Source organism: Oncorhynchus mykiss, chromosome 22 (assembly GCF_013265735.2).
Source record: "Oncorhynchus mykiss isolate Arlee chromosome 22, USDA_OmykA_1.1, whole genome shotgun sequence".
NCBI classification, from domain to species: Eukaryota; Metazoa; Chordata; class Actinopteri; order Salmoniformes; family Salmonidae; genus Oncorhynchus; species Oncorhynchus mykiss.
This window is the reverse complement of record NC_048586.1, coordinates 28,750,034-28,764,429: the sequence shown is the minus strand read 5'-3', so window position 1 is coordinate 28,764,429 and position 14,396 is coordinate 28,750,034. Positions and strand designations below refer to the sequence as shown.

Below are 14,396 nucleotides of genomic sequence, written 5' to 3'. Positions count from 1 at the left end.
CACGAGTATCTACAACACAGACAAGTTGACGGGATTATCTACAGCTGACAGGAGTATCTACAGCACAGACAAGCTGACGGGAGTATCTACAGCTGACAGGAGTATCTACAGCACAGACAGCTGACAGGAGTATCTACAGCTGACAGGAGTATCTACAGCTGACAGGAGTATCTACAGCACAGACAAGCTGACAGGATTATCTACAGCTGACAGGAGTATCTACAGCACAGACAAGCTGACAGGAGTATCTACAGCTGACAGGAGTATCTACAGCACAGATAAGCTGACAGGAGTATTTACAGCTGACAGGAGTATTTACAGCTGACAGGAGTATCTACAGCACAGACAAGCTGACAGGAGTATTTACAACTGACAGGAGTATTTACAGCTGACAGGAGTATCTACAGCTGACAGGAGTATCTACAGCACAGACAAGCTGACAGGAGTATCTACAGCACAGACAAGCTGACAGGAGTATCGACAGCACAGACAAGCTGACAGGATTATCTACAGATGACAGGAGTATATACAGCAGAGACAAGCTGGCAGGAGTATCTACAGCACAGACAAGCTGACAGGAGTATCTACAGCACAGACAAGCTGACAGGAGTATCTACAGCACAGACAAGCTGACAGGAGTATCTACAGCACAGACAAGCTGACAGGAGTATCTACAGCACAGACAAGCTGACAGGAGTATCTACAGCACTGACAAGCTGACGGGATTATCTACAGCTGACAGGAGAATCTACAGCACAGACAAGCTGACAGGAGTATCTACAGCTGACAGGAGTATCTACAGCACAGACAAGCTGACAGGAGTATCTACAGCACAGACAAGCTGACAGGAGTATCTACAGCACAGACAAGCTGACAGGAGTATCTACAGCTGACGGGAGTATCTACAGCTGACAGGAGTATCTACAGCACAGACAAGCTGACAGAAGTATCTACAGCTGACAGAAGTATCTACAGCTGACAGGAGTATCTACAGCACAGACAAGTTGACGGGAGTATCTACAGCTGACAGGAGTATCTACAGCTGACAGGAGTATCTACAGCACAGACAAGCTGACAGGAGTATCCACAGCACAGACAAGCTGACAGGAGTATCTACAGCTGACAGGAGTATTTACAGCTGACAGGAGTATTTACAGCTGACAGGAGTATTTACAGCTGACAGGCGTATTTACAGCTGACAGGAGTATCTACAGCTGACAGGAGGATCTACAGCTGACAGGAGGATCTACAGCTGACAGGAGAGTCTACAGCACAGACAAGCTGACACGAGTATCTACAGCACAGACAAGCTGACAGGAGTATCTACAGCACAGACAAGCTGACAGGAGTATCTACAGCACAGACAAGCTGACAGGAGTATCTACAGCACAGACAAGCTGACACGAGTATCTACAACACAGACAAGTTGACGGGATTATCTACAGCTGACAGGAGTATCTACAGCACAGACAAGCTGACGGGAGTATCTACAGCTGACAGGAGTATCTACAGCACAGACAAGCTGACAGGAGTATCTACAGCACAGACAAGCTGACAGGAGTATCTACAGCACAGACAAGCTGACAGGAGTATCTACAGCTGACGGGAGTATCTACAGCTGACAGGAGTATCTACAGCACAGACAAGCTGACAGGAGTATCTACAGCACAGACAAGCTGACAGGAGTATCTACAGCTGACAGAAGTAACTACAGCTGACAGGAGTATCTACAGCTGACAGGAGTATCTACAGCTGACAGGAGTATCTACAGCTGACAGGAGTATCTACAGCACAGACAAGTTGACGGGAGTATCTACAGCTGACAGGAGTATCTACAGCTGACAGGAGTATCTACAGCTGACAGGAGTATCTACAGCTGACAGGAGTATCTACAGCACAGACAAGCTGACAGGAGTATCTACAGCTGACAGGAGTATCTACAGCTGACAGGAGTATCTACAGCACAGACAAGCTGACAGGAGTATCTACAGCTGACAGGAGTATCTACAGCACAGACAAGCTGACGGGAGTATCTACAGCACAGACAAGCTGACAGGAGTATCTACAGCACAGACGAGCTGACAGGAGTATCTACAGCACAGACGAGCTGACAGGAGTATTTACAGCACAGACGAGCTGCCAGGAGTATCTACAGCACAGACAAGCTGACAGGAGTATCTACAGCTGACAGGAGTATCTACAGCACAGACGAGCTGACAGGAGTATCTACAGCACAGACAAGCTGACAGGAGTATCTACAGCTGACAGGAGTATCTACAGCACAGACAAGCTGACGGGAGTATCTACAGCTGACAGGAGTATCTACAGCACAGACAAGCTGACAGGAGTATCTACAGCACAGACAAGCTGACAGGAGTATCTACAGCACAGACAAGCTGTCAGGAGCATCTACAGCTGACAGGAGTATCTACAGCACAGACAAGCTGACATGAGTATCTACAGCTGACAGGAGTATCTACAGCACAGACGAGCTGACAGGAGTATCTACAGCACAGACAGGCTGACAGGAGTATCTACAGCTGATGGGAGTATCTACAGCTGACGGGAGTATCTACAGCTGACAGGAGTATCCACAGCTGACAGGAGTATCTACAGCACAGACAAGCTGACAGGAGTATCTACAGCACAGACAGGCTGAAAGGAGTATCTACAGCTGATGGGAGTATCTACAGCTGACGGGAGTATCTACAGCTGACAGGAGTATCTACAGCACAGACAAGCTGACAGGAGTATCTACAGCACAGACAAGCTGACAGGAGTATCTACAGCACAGACAAGTTGACGGGAGTATCTACAGCACAGACAAGCTGACAGGAGTATCTACAGCTGACGGGAGTATCTACAGCTGACAGGAGTATCTACAGCAGAGACGAGCTGACGGGAGTATCTACAGCACAGACGAGCTGACGGGAGTATCTACAGCACAGACAAGCTGACAGGAGTATCTACAGCTGACGGGAGTATCTACAGCTGACAGGAGTATCTACAGCACAGATGAGCTGACGGGAGTATCTACAGCACAGACGAGCTGACGGGAGTATCTACAGCACAGACGAGCTGACGGGAGTATCTACAGCTGACGGGAGTATCTACAGCTGACGGGAGTATCTACAGCACAGACAAGCTGACAGGAGCATCTACAGCACAGACAAGCTGACGGGAGTATCTACAGCTGACGGGAGCATCTACAGCACAGACAAGCTGACGGGAGTATCTACAGCTGACGGGAGTATCTACAGCACAGACAAGCTGACAGGAGTATCTACAGCACAGACAAGCTGACAGGAGTATCTACAGCACAGACAAGCTGACAGGAGTATCTACAGCTGACAGGAGTATCTACAGCACAGACAAGCTGACAGGAGTATCTAGAGCTGACGGGAGTATCTACAGCACAGACGAGCTGACAGGAGTATCTACAGCTGACAGGAGTATCTACAGCACAGACAAGCTGACAGGAGTATCTACAGCTGACAGGAGTATCTACAGCACAGACAAGCTGACAGGAGTATCTACAGCTGACAGGAGTATCTACAACACAGACAGGCTAACAGGAGTATCTACAGCTGACAGGAGTATCTACAGCACAGACGAGCTGACAGGAGTATCTACAGCTGACAGGACTATCTACAGCTGACAGGAGTATCTACAGCACAGACAAGCTGACAGGAGTATTATCTACAGCACAGACAAGCTGACAGGAGTATCTACAGCACAGACAAGCTGACAGGAGTATCTACAGCACAGACAAGCTGACGGGAGTATCTACAGCACAGACAAGCTGACGGGAGTATCTACAGCACAGACGAGCTGACGGGAGTATCTACAGCACAGACGAGCTGACGGGAGTATCTACAGCTGACGGGAGTACCTACAGCACAGACAAGCTGACAGGAGCATCTACAGCACAGACAAGCTGACGGGAGTATCTACAGCTGACGGGAGTATCTACAGCACAGACAAGCTGACAGGAGTATCTACAGCATAGACAAGCGGACAGGAGTATCTACAGCACAGACAAGCTGACAGGAGTATCTACAGCACAGACAAGCTGACAGGAGTATCTACAGCACAGACAAGCTGACAGGAGTATCTACAGCACAGACAAGCTGACAGGAGTATCTACAGCACAGACAAGCTGGCGGGAGTATCTACAGCACAGACGGGAGTATCTACAGCACAGACAAGCTGACAGGAGTATCTACAGCTGCCAGGAGTATCTACAGCACAGACAAGCTGACAGGAGTATCTACAGCACAGACAAGCTGACAGGAGTATCTACAACACAGACAGGCTAACAGGAGTATCTACAGCTGACAGGAGTATCTACAGCACAGACAAGCTGGCAGGAGTATCTACAGCACAGACAAGCTGACAGGAGTATCTACAGCTGACAGGAGTATCTACAGCACAGACAAGCTGGCAGGAGTATCTACAGCACAGACAAGCTGACAGGAGTATCTACAGCTGACAGGAGTATCTACAGCACAGACAAGCTGACAGGAGTATCTACAGCACAGACAAGCTGACGGGAGGATCTACAGCACAGACAAGCTGACAGGAGTATCTACAGCTGGCATGAGTATCTACAGCTGACAGGAGTATCTACAACACAGACAGGCTAACAGGAGTATCTACAGCTGACAGGAGTATCTACAGCTGACAGGAGTATCTACAACACAGACAGGCTAACAGGAGTATCTACAGCTGACAGGAGTATCTACAGCACAGACAGGCTAACAGGAGTATATACAGCTAACAGGAGTATAACAGGTAACAGGAGTATCTACAGCTAACAGGAGTATCTACAGCTAACAGGAGTATCTACAACACAGACAGGCTAACAGGAGTATCTACAGCTAAGAGGAGTATCTACAGTACAGACAAGCTGAGAGGTCGGGAGCCACTTTGCTCCTACTCCTTCAAGATAAATCAGAGATCTATTTAACAACTTAATGTCAGAACTGTGGCCAAGCAAGTCAGAAGTAGAAGCTAATTAGATCAGATATTAGCACCATGAGATACGTTAAGGTCTTTTAATGAGAATTTACCACAGAGTAGCAGATGAAGCATCACTGTGAGTGACAGTTACTCACAGTGATGACAGTTACAGTTGAGATTTGTCCAGAATAGAAAGATTGTGTGCAGAATGCAGAGGCTTCATAACACGGTTTGTCCCTGAATGACAGTTACACGACAGGCTTGACACAGGCAGGACAAAGAGACTTGTAGCAACCTTTCATTAGAGGGCCGTTCACTGACACATCAGGGTTGGATGGTCTAGTGTTAGAACAAGAGGAATGTACAGTATGTGTGTCAAACAGAGGAGAAGCCATCAACAGACCATCTACCCATTCACTACCAGACCACATATCACACCTCGACCCTAATCACAGATCTAAGACCCGTTTATGGTATACCCTATCCAAACATTACCATTGAGGTAATTATTTCTGACAATGTTAAGTTAGTTTTCCATCTCCCGCCTTGATTCCATGCAGAGCCAGCTGCAGGTGGCGCCACTGAGACAGGCTGTTGATGAATGCACAACACAACTTTATCAAGGTGTTTAGTAGTTTGGGATGGAGACCTGTCCTTATGGAGACCAAACTGCTCAAATAAGATCAGATCAAATGGGAATTAAATGTCCTTGTGGGGATATTTGTCTTGTTTTAATGAGAGATTGGAGGGGTGTCTGGGCCCAGCAGCATAGCAGGAGCCAGTGAACCATGGAATCTCCTGCCTCATTTAAAAGGATCAACACTTTAGTTTGGGGACATTGTACAACAATAGCACAACAGTGGACTGAAATTATTCTCAGAATCTCTGCAATTTATTTAATTTAGCCAATCCTTATTAACTAAGCCCTACTACACAAACACTGCCAAGTTTCAGATTTCTCTATACAGTACTCACTGTTATTGTTCTTTCAGTGGGAGTTTTGCTGGCGCTGTATTGGTTTTTTGGCAGCCTAGCTGTTAAAACAAAGATAACTCTTTACATCCCTGCAGAACACCAGTGTTGGTGTGGGGGATTGTCTGACATGCTGCATTCAGCTTCTCCCAGCCAGGGAGGAGGACACTGATTGGTTTTCATTGTTCTCCTCTCAGCTGACATCAAGCCCAATTCTGCCTGTGAAATCCCCAATCTACGGCGCTCGGCTTCACCCGGTTCAAAGCAATATACAACATTTGACACATGGGTTTTAAAAGCATAATGACGTTTGTCTAGCAGAGTAAAAACAACATTGTAGAACTGTATTCTGATGAAGTGTGACATGTCTTAAGGCCTCTAATCCAACTACAACAGGTGAGAAACACACATCCATCTGGATGCCACAAATACACCTACCCACACACACACACAGCCCCTCTCAGGCACACCCAAACACCCACACAGCCCCACCCAGGCACACCCAAACACACACACAGCCCCACTCAGGCACACCCAAACAGCCCCACTCAGGCACACCCAAACACCCACCCACACACACACACACACACACACAGCCCCACTCAGGCACACCCACCCCCACACAGTGCAGAGAAATGGTTTCAGCAGCACGGACAGAGGCTGGAAGCATCCTAATACAACACCTCAGAAGTCAATGTGAGAGACACCATAGGGCTGACTGGAAAGCTTACACACCACTCATCAACTCAATCATCATTCAATCTTTGACAGCAGCACAAACACACACTGGGGCTTTTATGTAGCACCTGCCTGGGTGAAGAGGGAGTCGTTTCCCTTTTATTGAACTGGGAGAACAATAACATATAACCTAGGGGCCACATCCCTGTGTCCCTGTGGAATCAATAGGACTATTTTAAACCTGAGGGATAGCGCACACGCACACACACACACACACCTGAGCTTCTATAACCACATTCAGCAGCTGAGCAGAGACAAAGACAACATCATATCAACAGAGAAAGTAAATAGATTCACCTCTAAAGGCAACTAAAGGGTGATTTCATTATATGGTGTGATTCATATTGGGTTTGCAGTAATGCAGCAGGTCAGTGTAGCAGAATGGAACAGTAATGGGATCCAAAAGCCTGCTGAGGGCTCAATTCACCTGAGACAATCAATCTGCCTGGACCAAGGAATCTGTATAGTTTCAAGGTATAGTATGGCCTCAAATAAATGTTTAACCTCAGTCTCTACTAAATTAAATCATAGCCACTGCTTTTACAAATAACTGGGCTTATTTTTGACTGGATAAGTATTGTCAATTTGTGAATCTCATGTGAAAATATTTATTGTTCTTGTAATTGAAGGACGTACATAAGCAGCCTAACTGATTTGCCACCCCAGGTTATCAACTTCTCACCGTCCTGCCTGCCTCTGTTGCGCAGAACAAAAGGGCTCTCTCTGTGCGTTATTTACGGTTAGGTTGTGGTCCTCCCAGTCTTTTTTACAACACAAGATGAACGGTTGATTAGTCGTCAGTTCATTGATTCAAAATCAAACTGCGTGCTATTTTCAAGCTATTATAAACGCAGACACGCATTTGGAAAAACACGCGTGCTGGTCTCGATGAAGAATGTAGGGCTACGGATTTATGTATTGACCGTGCCTAATGTAGGCTGACATTAAGTATATATAGGCTATTGATCATCTGTAATCTTTGATTTAGGCTACTGTGTTCTGGCTACATTTTGGCGCGGGTGGAGTGAGGAAAGCAAATGCGACACACGTTTCACAAGTGTGACAGCTTTTATCCGATAAATAAATATGTCAACTAATTAAGGATAGTATTAAACTTTTAAGTGTTCTCCAAAGTCAGGCGCAGAAAATCTCTCACCTTGATTGCCGTGGCTGGAAGGAGTGAAGACAATCCGCAGAAAGAGGAAAACGAGGCAGAGTTTTTCTCCTAATGTCATTGCTGTACCATCCACAGGCTGCCCAGCACCGCGCCGAGCAGGAGACTATCCAAGAGAAGAAACCTGGTCACAAAGTGCCTTTAGATTCCAAGCGAAGCGTCTTTCCTCTCCCCAGACCCTCCTCACATCCAGTCCCCGCTGGAAAGCGCTGACAGACGGCTGTACTGGAAGAAATCCGTCGCATGACCCGCGGAGAGCTGAGGAAGGTTGGTGAAGTTCACACCGCGGCAGAAACTAACATCAAGACTAAATGTAGGCTCACAGTATTCATAGCAATGCTCAACGACTAAATACTAGATCATGAAAACTTTGCGTTCCGCGTCGGAGCCTACTGTATTTCACTGTGTTGACAGTGAATTAGACATCTAATCAAATATTTCTCATCAGCTGCATTATCTTATTTCCTAGTTTCATCCAAGTGCATGCGTGATTCCTTCATGGGGGAAATAGAAGACGCCAGGATGTGGTTCGTGACCGAAAGTTCCGAACTTCAAGTGGCGCGGTATCAGTTGGTCAGTGTGAGCACGCGTAGTGCCTCTGTAGCCCGTTCCGTGCCAGCATGTACTGACTGCTGCAGCAGACAACGGTAAAACTCCCGTTAACGACAGAGTGGAGAGAAAGACAGCATCTGTGCAGGGCGCCCGGCGCTAGAGGGTGTTAGCTGACAACACAACGGCAGTGTGCATGGCAGCCAGCAAATTGTGTGTTATCCAGCTGGGCATCAGCATTTCTTCAGATTATCGATGGCCAGTGTTGTTACTGCTATTCCAGGTAGACTTGGATTGCAAATTATCTTTGTGGAAGGAATTTTAATATGCAATGTAATGTGGACCTTAGGCCTATCCTAAATGGCAAATACACACACACACACACATATATATATATATATATATATATATTTATATATATATTTATATATATATATATATATATATATATTTATATATATATATATTTATATATTTATATATATATATATATTTATATATATATATATATTTATATATTTATATATATATATATATATATATATATATATATATATATATATATTTATATATATATTTATATATATATATATATATATGTGTGTGTGTGTGTATTTGCCATTTAGGATAGGCCTAAGCTATATATATATATTCCCCCATTTTAAACGACATTAGCTATGCCTAGGCCTACAACCTTTTCACATTTGCAAAATCAATTTAGAAGGTCGGACCACTCATTTTCACAGTAGGTTAATTTAATGTAGGTTTACCGTAAATGTACTGTAAAAGTGACTTCAAGATGAAGGTGACTTCAAGTTTATAATTCCGATTGTTCATTTGGAAAACATTGACTGTATGTTGCCCCTAGACCTAGGTTCAGTTTAGTGTTCCCCCCTAATGGTTCATGTTAAGCTTTGTGGTGGATGAGCTGATCCGATTTATTTATTTTATTTAACTAGGCAAGTTAGTTAAGAAAAAAAATCGTATTTACAATGACAGCCTACCCCGGCCCTACCCTAACAACGCTGGACCAATTGTGCGCTGCCCTATGGGACTCCCAATCACGGCTGGTTGTGATACAGCCTGGAATCGAACCAGGGTCTGTAGTGACGCCTCTAGCACTGAGATGCAGTGACTGCGCCACATGGGATCCCTCATCCTAAATCTGTTCCTACAGACAACTTCCATCCAGTGGCTCTTCAAAAAAATAGTGCCATTCCGGCCAGCAACAATGTCAGCCAAGTCCACAGAAGGTCTTCATCCCATCACGATGGATGCCTCGTGGAGTAAATTAGCAAACTGCTCCTTGCTTCGTGGGGTTAAACAAAGCAACACTCTCTCCTGTCATGAGGCCAGTCAATCAGTCCAAGGGACATCAGTCAGAACCACTCAACTATCAGCCATCGGAAACAATATCACTCAGAACCACTAATCTCAGAACCAATCAGAAACAATGTCAGTCAGAACCACTCAGCTCAAAGCCAATCAGAAACGCTGTCTGTTCTAGCCACTGTCCATCCCTGCCACTGAGGACTTGGGATTTGAGCCCACATCACAACAACGGAATGTACTCCGCAAAGCTCCACCAATACAATTGACCCATACAAGCCAAGGCATTTGTAGGTCCAGGACGACAGCTCAAGGTGGTGGCATGACTGCACAATGCTAATTCTTTGTTGTTGTTAGTTCATGTTGGCAAAAGCAGAACCAGGCAGGCAGGCAGGCTAGAGAATATACCTGTATGTATAAGAATGAATGAAACAATTCATGTGACCGTCCAGATGTATGATAGCAATAAGCCACTGGGTAAGTGATACGATGGTGAAATGGGTTCAGGGAGATCGTTCAAGATTGACGTCGAAATATGACATCTATCCATGTCCTGAGGACATATGGAAGTGCCTTCAAAACTGGTCACCGTACCCCATGACTCTGGATCAGAAGGTTGCGTGTTCAATCCCAGTCATGGAAACTGTTTTTTTTTGTTTTAATCCTATCCTTAACCATTCAGGATGAGTGCCTAAACTTGATGTTTTAACCTCATCTGTCACGACTTCTGCCGAAGTTGGCTCCCCTGCCTGTTCGGGCGGTGCTCGGCGGTTGTCGTCACCAGCCTACTAGCCACCACCGATCCCTTTTTCGTTTTTCTGTTTGTTTTGTCTTATTAGTTGCACCTGTGTCTATTTGTGTTTGCTTGATGGGCTTCCTTATTTAAAGTTAGTATACCCGCCCTTGTTTTGTGCGGGATTATTCTTGTATTACGTGTGTGTTATTAGATGTGTTCGTGCTCTGGACCTGGTACCTTGTGTTTTGGGTTGGTCCACATTTTTCCGCGCCCTGTGTTGTGGGCATTGCTTTTTTGTGCCGTATTAAAGTGCACTTCTTCCTGTGGAACTCTCTGCTCTCTGCGCCTGATTCTTCCTCACACACCTAGTCCCTCGTGACAATTACCCCAAACCTGAATGGTGCACTTTACAGAAATTGGTCCGCAATTTCCTGGTTGCAAAAATTCTAATAGTTAGCCTAAGTTCAGTTAATGTGACCAAACAAGCAAGTATAGTGTAGAGAATCATTTTACCATCGAAATGCTGTGAGATATCTTTTCCATGACCTACAAATATAGTATTTTCAGCTGTTTGATGCTGGTGTACAAAAGTAAAAGATGCAAAAACGAAACTTAAGAACAAGAAGCATAGAAGTAGCGCACATAGAACAGATCTACTGCTTTCAATGAGAATGACAGATCTATAACTCAATTTCTATGTTAATTTTGTCAGCCCCCGATAAGTTACATATTGTAGCTTTAATCCTCGGAATGAGTGCTTAAACTTAACCCTTAACTTCAAAATATGACGTTTGGAGAAATGGAACGCTACAGGTAGAATAAACCTCTTTAGAATGACATGGCAGCCCAAAATGTTGCATTTATTTTCGATAATACCGATTACCCCACCGAAGACATTTCTTTTAAAAAGTATACTCGGTCATAAGAGTTTTTATATGGTCAAGTACAATTCATAGCATAAAAGCAAAGTTTTACATCTTCCTGAGTCTGAGGGTGGTTTTAACCTTACAGACTTGAAATTGTATCAACTCGCTACTTGCAATATAGTACTATAGTACAATATAGTAATATAGTATATACTTGCAATATAGTTAAATGCACTAAAGAGGAACAATTGGTAAAAATTCACCCCCAGAATCTTTTTACAGGTCTATTTTTAAAGGATAAAGCTAATAACATTAACAACTTCATAGTTAAGAAAACAATAATATGGAACAAAAATAAAACAATTTTTTACAAGAACCAATATCACTCCCTGGAAACAAAACCCTATGGAACAATCCTTGGATAGCTTTTCAGAATTCATCGATACATTGGCCCACGTGGAAAATTAAAGGCATAGAAACCATAAATTACCTGGTAATAGGAAACACATTTATTTCCATGACAGCTTTAAAAAGTAATTTTAGGTTGGCCAATGTAGATATTTTAAAATGCATCCAATTTAAGTTTTAATCACAAAATGTTGATTTGAAATCTTTTCGACATCAGAGCAATCTTGAAGGAATCCTATTTGAGTCAGGAAATGATATTCATATAATAGGTAAGCTATACTAAACCTTGCAGAGAGCCTATACAACTGACAATCTTTTTTTTTTCTTTTTTTTAAAGTAAAGTATTGGGAACCAAGATTGAAAATGAACTAATATTGGCACAAGATGGAGGGAATGATGGAACATAACTAATGAGGGTACAGTTAACTAAAATGTATGCTTAATCCAGTATAAATTCATGTATATAAATATTTTTTATACAAGATAAAATGAACAAATTCTACAGCACATTGGCAGAGTCATGTCCAAAGTGTAAAACTACTAATAACTCAATAATTCATGCCTTCTTGGAATGTTACTAATCAAACGTTATGAGCAGAGTTGGATAGATGGATGACAGAGGTACAGTGCATTTGGAAACTATTCAGACCCCTTCACTTTATCCACATTTTGTTATGTTACAGCCTTATTCTAAAATGTATACTTTCCCCCCTCAATCTACATACAATACCCCATAATGACAAAGCAAATACATTTGTGATCATTTTGACCCCACGGGATGAAATCTTGCGTGGAGCCCCAAATCGAGGGAGATTATCGGTGGCCTTGTATGTCTTCCATTTCCTGATAATTGCTACCACAGTTGATTTCTTCAAACTAAGCTGCTTACCTATTGCAGATTCAGTCTTCCCAGCCTGGTGCAGGTCTACAATTTTGTTTCTGGTGTCCTTTGACAGCTCTTTGGTCTTGACCATAGTGGAGTTTGGAGTGTGACTGTTTGAGGTTGTGGACATGTCTTTTATACTGATAACAAGTTCAAACAGGTGCCATTAATACAGGTAACGAGTGGAGGACAGAGGAGCCTCTTAAATAAGTAGTTACAGGTCTGTGAGAGCCAGAAATCTTGCTTGTTTGTTGGTGACTAAATACTTATTTTCCACCATCATTTGCAAATAAATTCATTAATAATCCTACAATGTGATTTTCTGGATTTTTTTCTCATTTTGTCTGTCATAGTTGAAGTGTACCTATGATGAAAATTGCAGGCCTCATCTTTTTAAGTGGGAGAACTTGCACAATTGGTGGCTGAATAAATACTTTTTTGCCCCACTGTAACCTCATTATTGTTATTCTTATTGTGTTACTTTTTCATTATTACTTTTTATTTTAGTCTACTTGGTAAATATTTTCTGACCTGTTCTTGAACTGCACTGTTGATTAAGGGCTTGTAAGGAAGCATTTCACGGTAAAGTCTACACTGTTGGTTAAGGGCTTGTAAGTAAGCATTTCACGGTAAAGTCTACACTGTTGGTTAAGGGCTTGTAAGGAAGCATTTCACGGTAAAGTCTACACTTGTTGTATTCGGCGCATGTGACAAATAAAGTCAGAGCAAAATCCAAGCCATGGGGTCGAAGGAATTGTCCGTACAGCTCCGAGACAGGATTGCGTAGAGGCGCAGATCTGGGGAAGAGAAGCAAAAAATGTTTGCTGCATTGAAGGTCCACAAGAACACTGTGGCCTCCATCATTTTTAAATGGAATAACTTTGGAACCACCAAAACTCTTGCTAGAGCTGGCCACCCGGCCAAACTGAGCAATCAGGGAGAAGGACATTGGTCAGGGACGTGACCAAGAACCCGATGGTCACTCTGACAGAGCTCCAGAAATCCTCTGTGGATATGGGAGAACCTTCCAGAAGGACAACCATCTCTGCAGCACTCTACCAATCAGGCCTTTGTGGTAGATTGGCCAGACTGAACCCACTCCTCAGTAAAAGGCACATGACAGCCCATTTTGGAGTTTGCCAAAAGGCACCTAAAGGACTCTCAGACTTTGAGAAACAATTTCTCTGGTCGGATGAAATCAAGATTGAACTCTTTGGCCTGAATGGAGGAAACCAATGCTCCCCTCACACCTGGCCAATACCATCCCTATGGTGAAGCATGGTGGTGACAGCATCATGCTGTGGGGATGTTTTTCAGCTGCAGGGACTTGGAGACTAGTCAGGATCGAGGAAAAGATTTACAGAGAGAACCTTGATGAAAATCTTCACCAGAGCGCGCAAGACCTCAGATTGGTGCTAATGTTCACCTTCCAACAGGACAACAACCCTAAGAACACAGCCAAGACAACACAGGAGTGACTTCGGGACAAGTCTCTGAATGTCCTTGAGCAGCCCAGCCAGAGCCTGGACTTGAACACAATCAAACATCTCTGGAGAGATCTGAAAATAGCTGTGCAACGATGCTCCCCATCTGACCTGACAGAGCATGAGAGGATCTACAGAGAGGAATGGGAAAAACTCCCCAAATACAGGCATACTAAGCTTGTAGCATCATACCCAAGAAGATTAGGCTGTAATCGCTGCCAAAGGTGCTTCAACAAAGTACCTAGTAAAGGGTTTGAATACTTATGTAAATGTGATATTTCATTTTTTAAATTTT

At 43.8% G+C, this 14,396-nt stretch overlaps 1 protein-coding gene across 3 annotated transcripts in view; it reads right to left on the bottom strand.

Moving 5' to 3' along the window:
* The window catches only part of epha6 (eph receptor A6), a 220,950-nt gene extending 212,310 nt beyond the window's left edge, over positions 1 to 8,640 (bottom strand). Inside the window, exon 1 of one of the 3 annotated variants that reach the window (XR_005038811.1) lies at positions 7,829 to 8,627. Coding sequence is in view for 2 of the 3 variants with exons in the window: in XM_036959048.1 (XP_036814943.1) it covers positions 7,829 to 7,907 (79 nt within the window). In the remaining variant the exon portion in view is untranslated. Of the gene's footprint in view, positions 1 to 7,828 lie in introns of all 3 variants that reach the window. The other 2 variants (XM_036959048.1, XM_036959046.1) reach the window with 2 other exon arrangements.
* Positions 8,641 to 14,396: the final 5,756 nt, after the last annotated feature.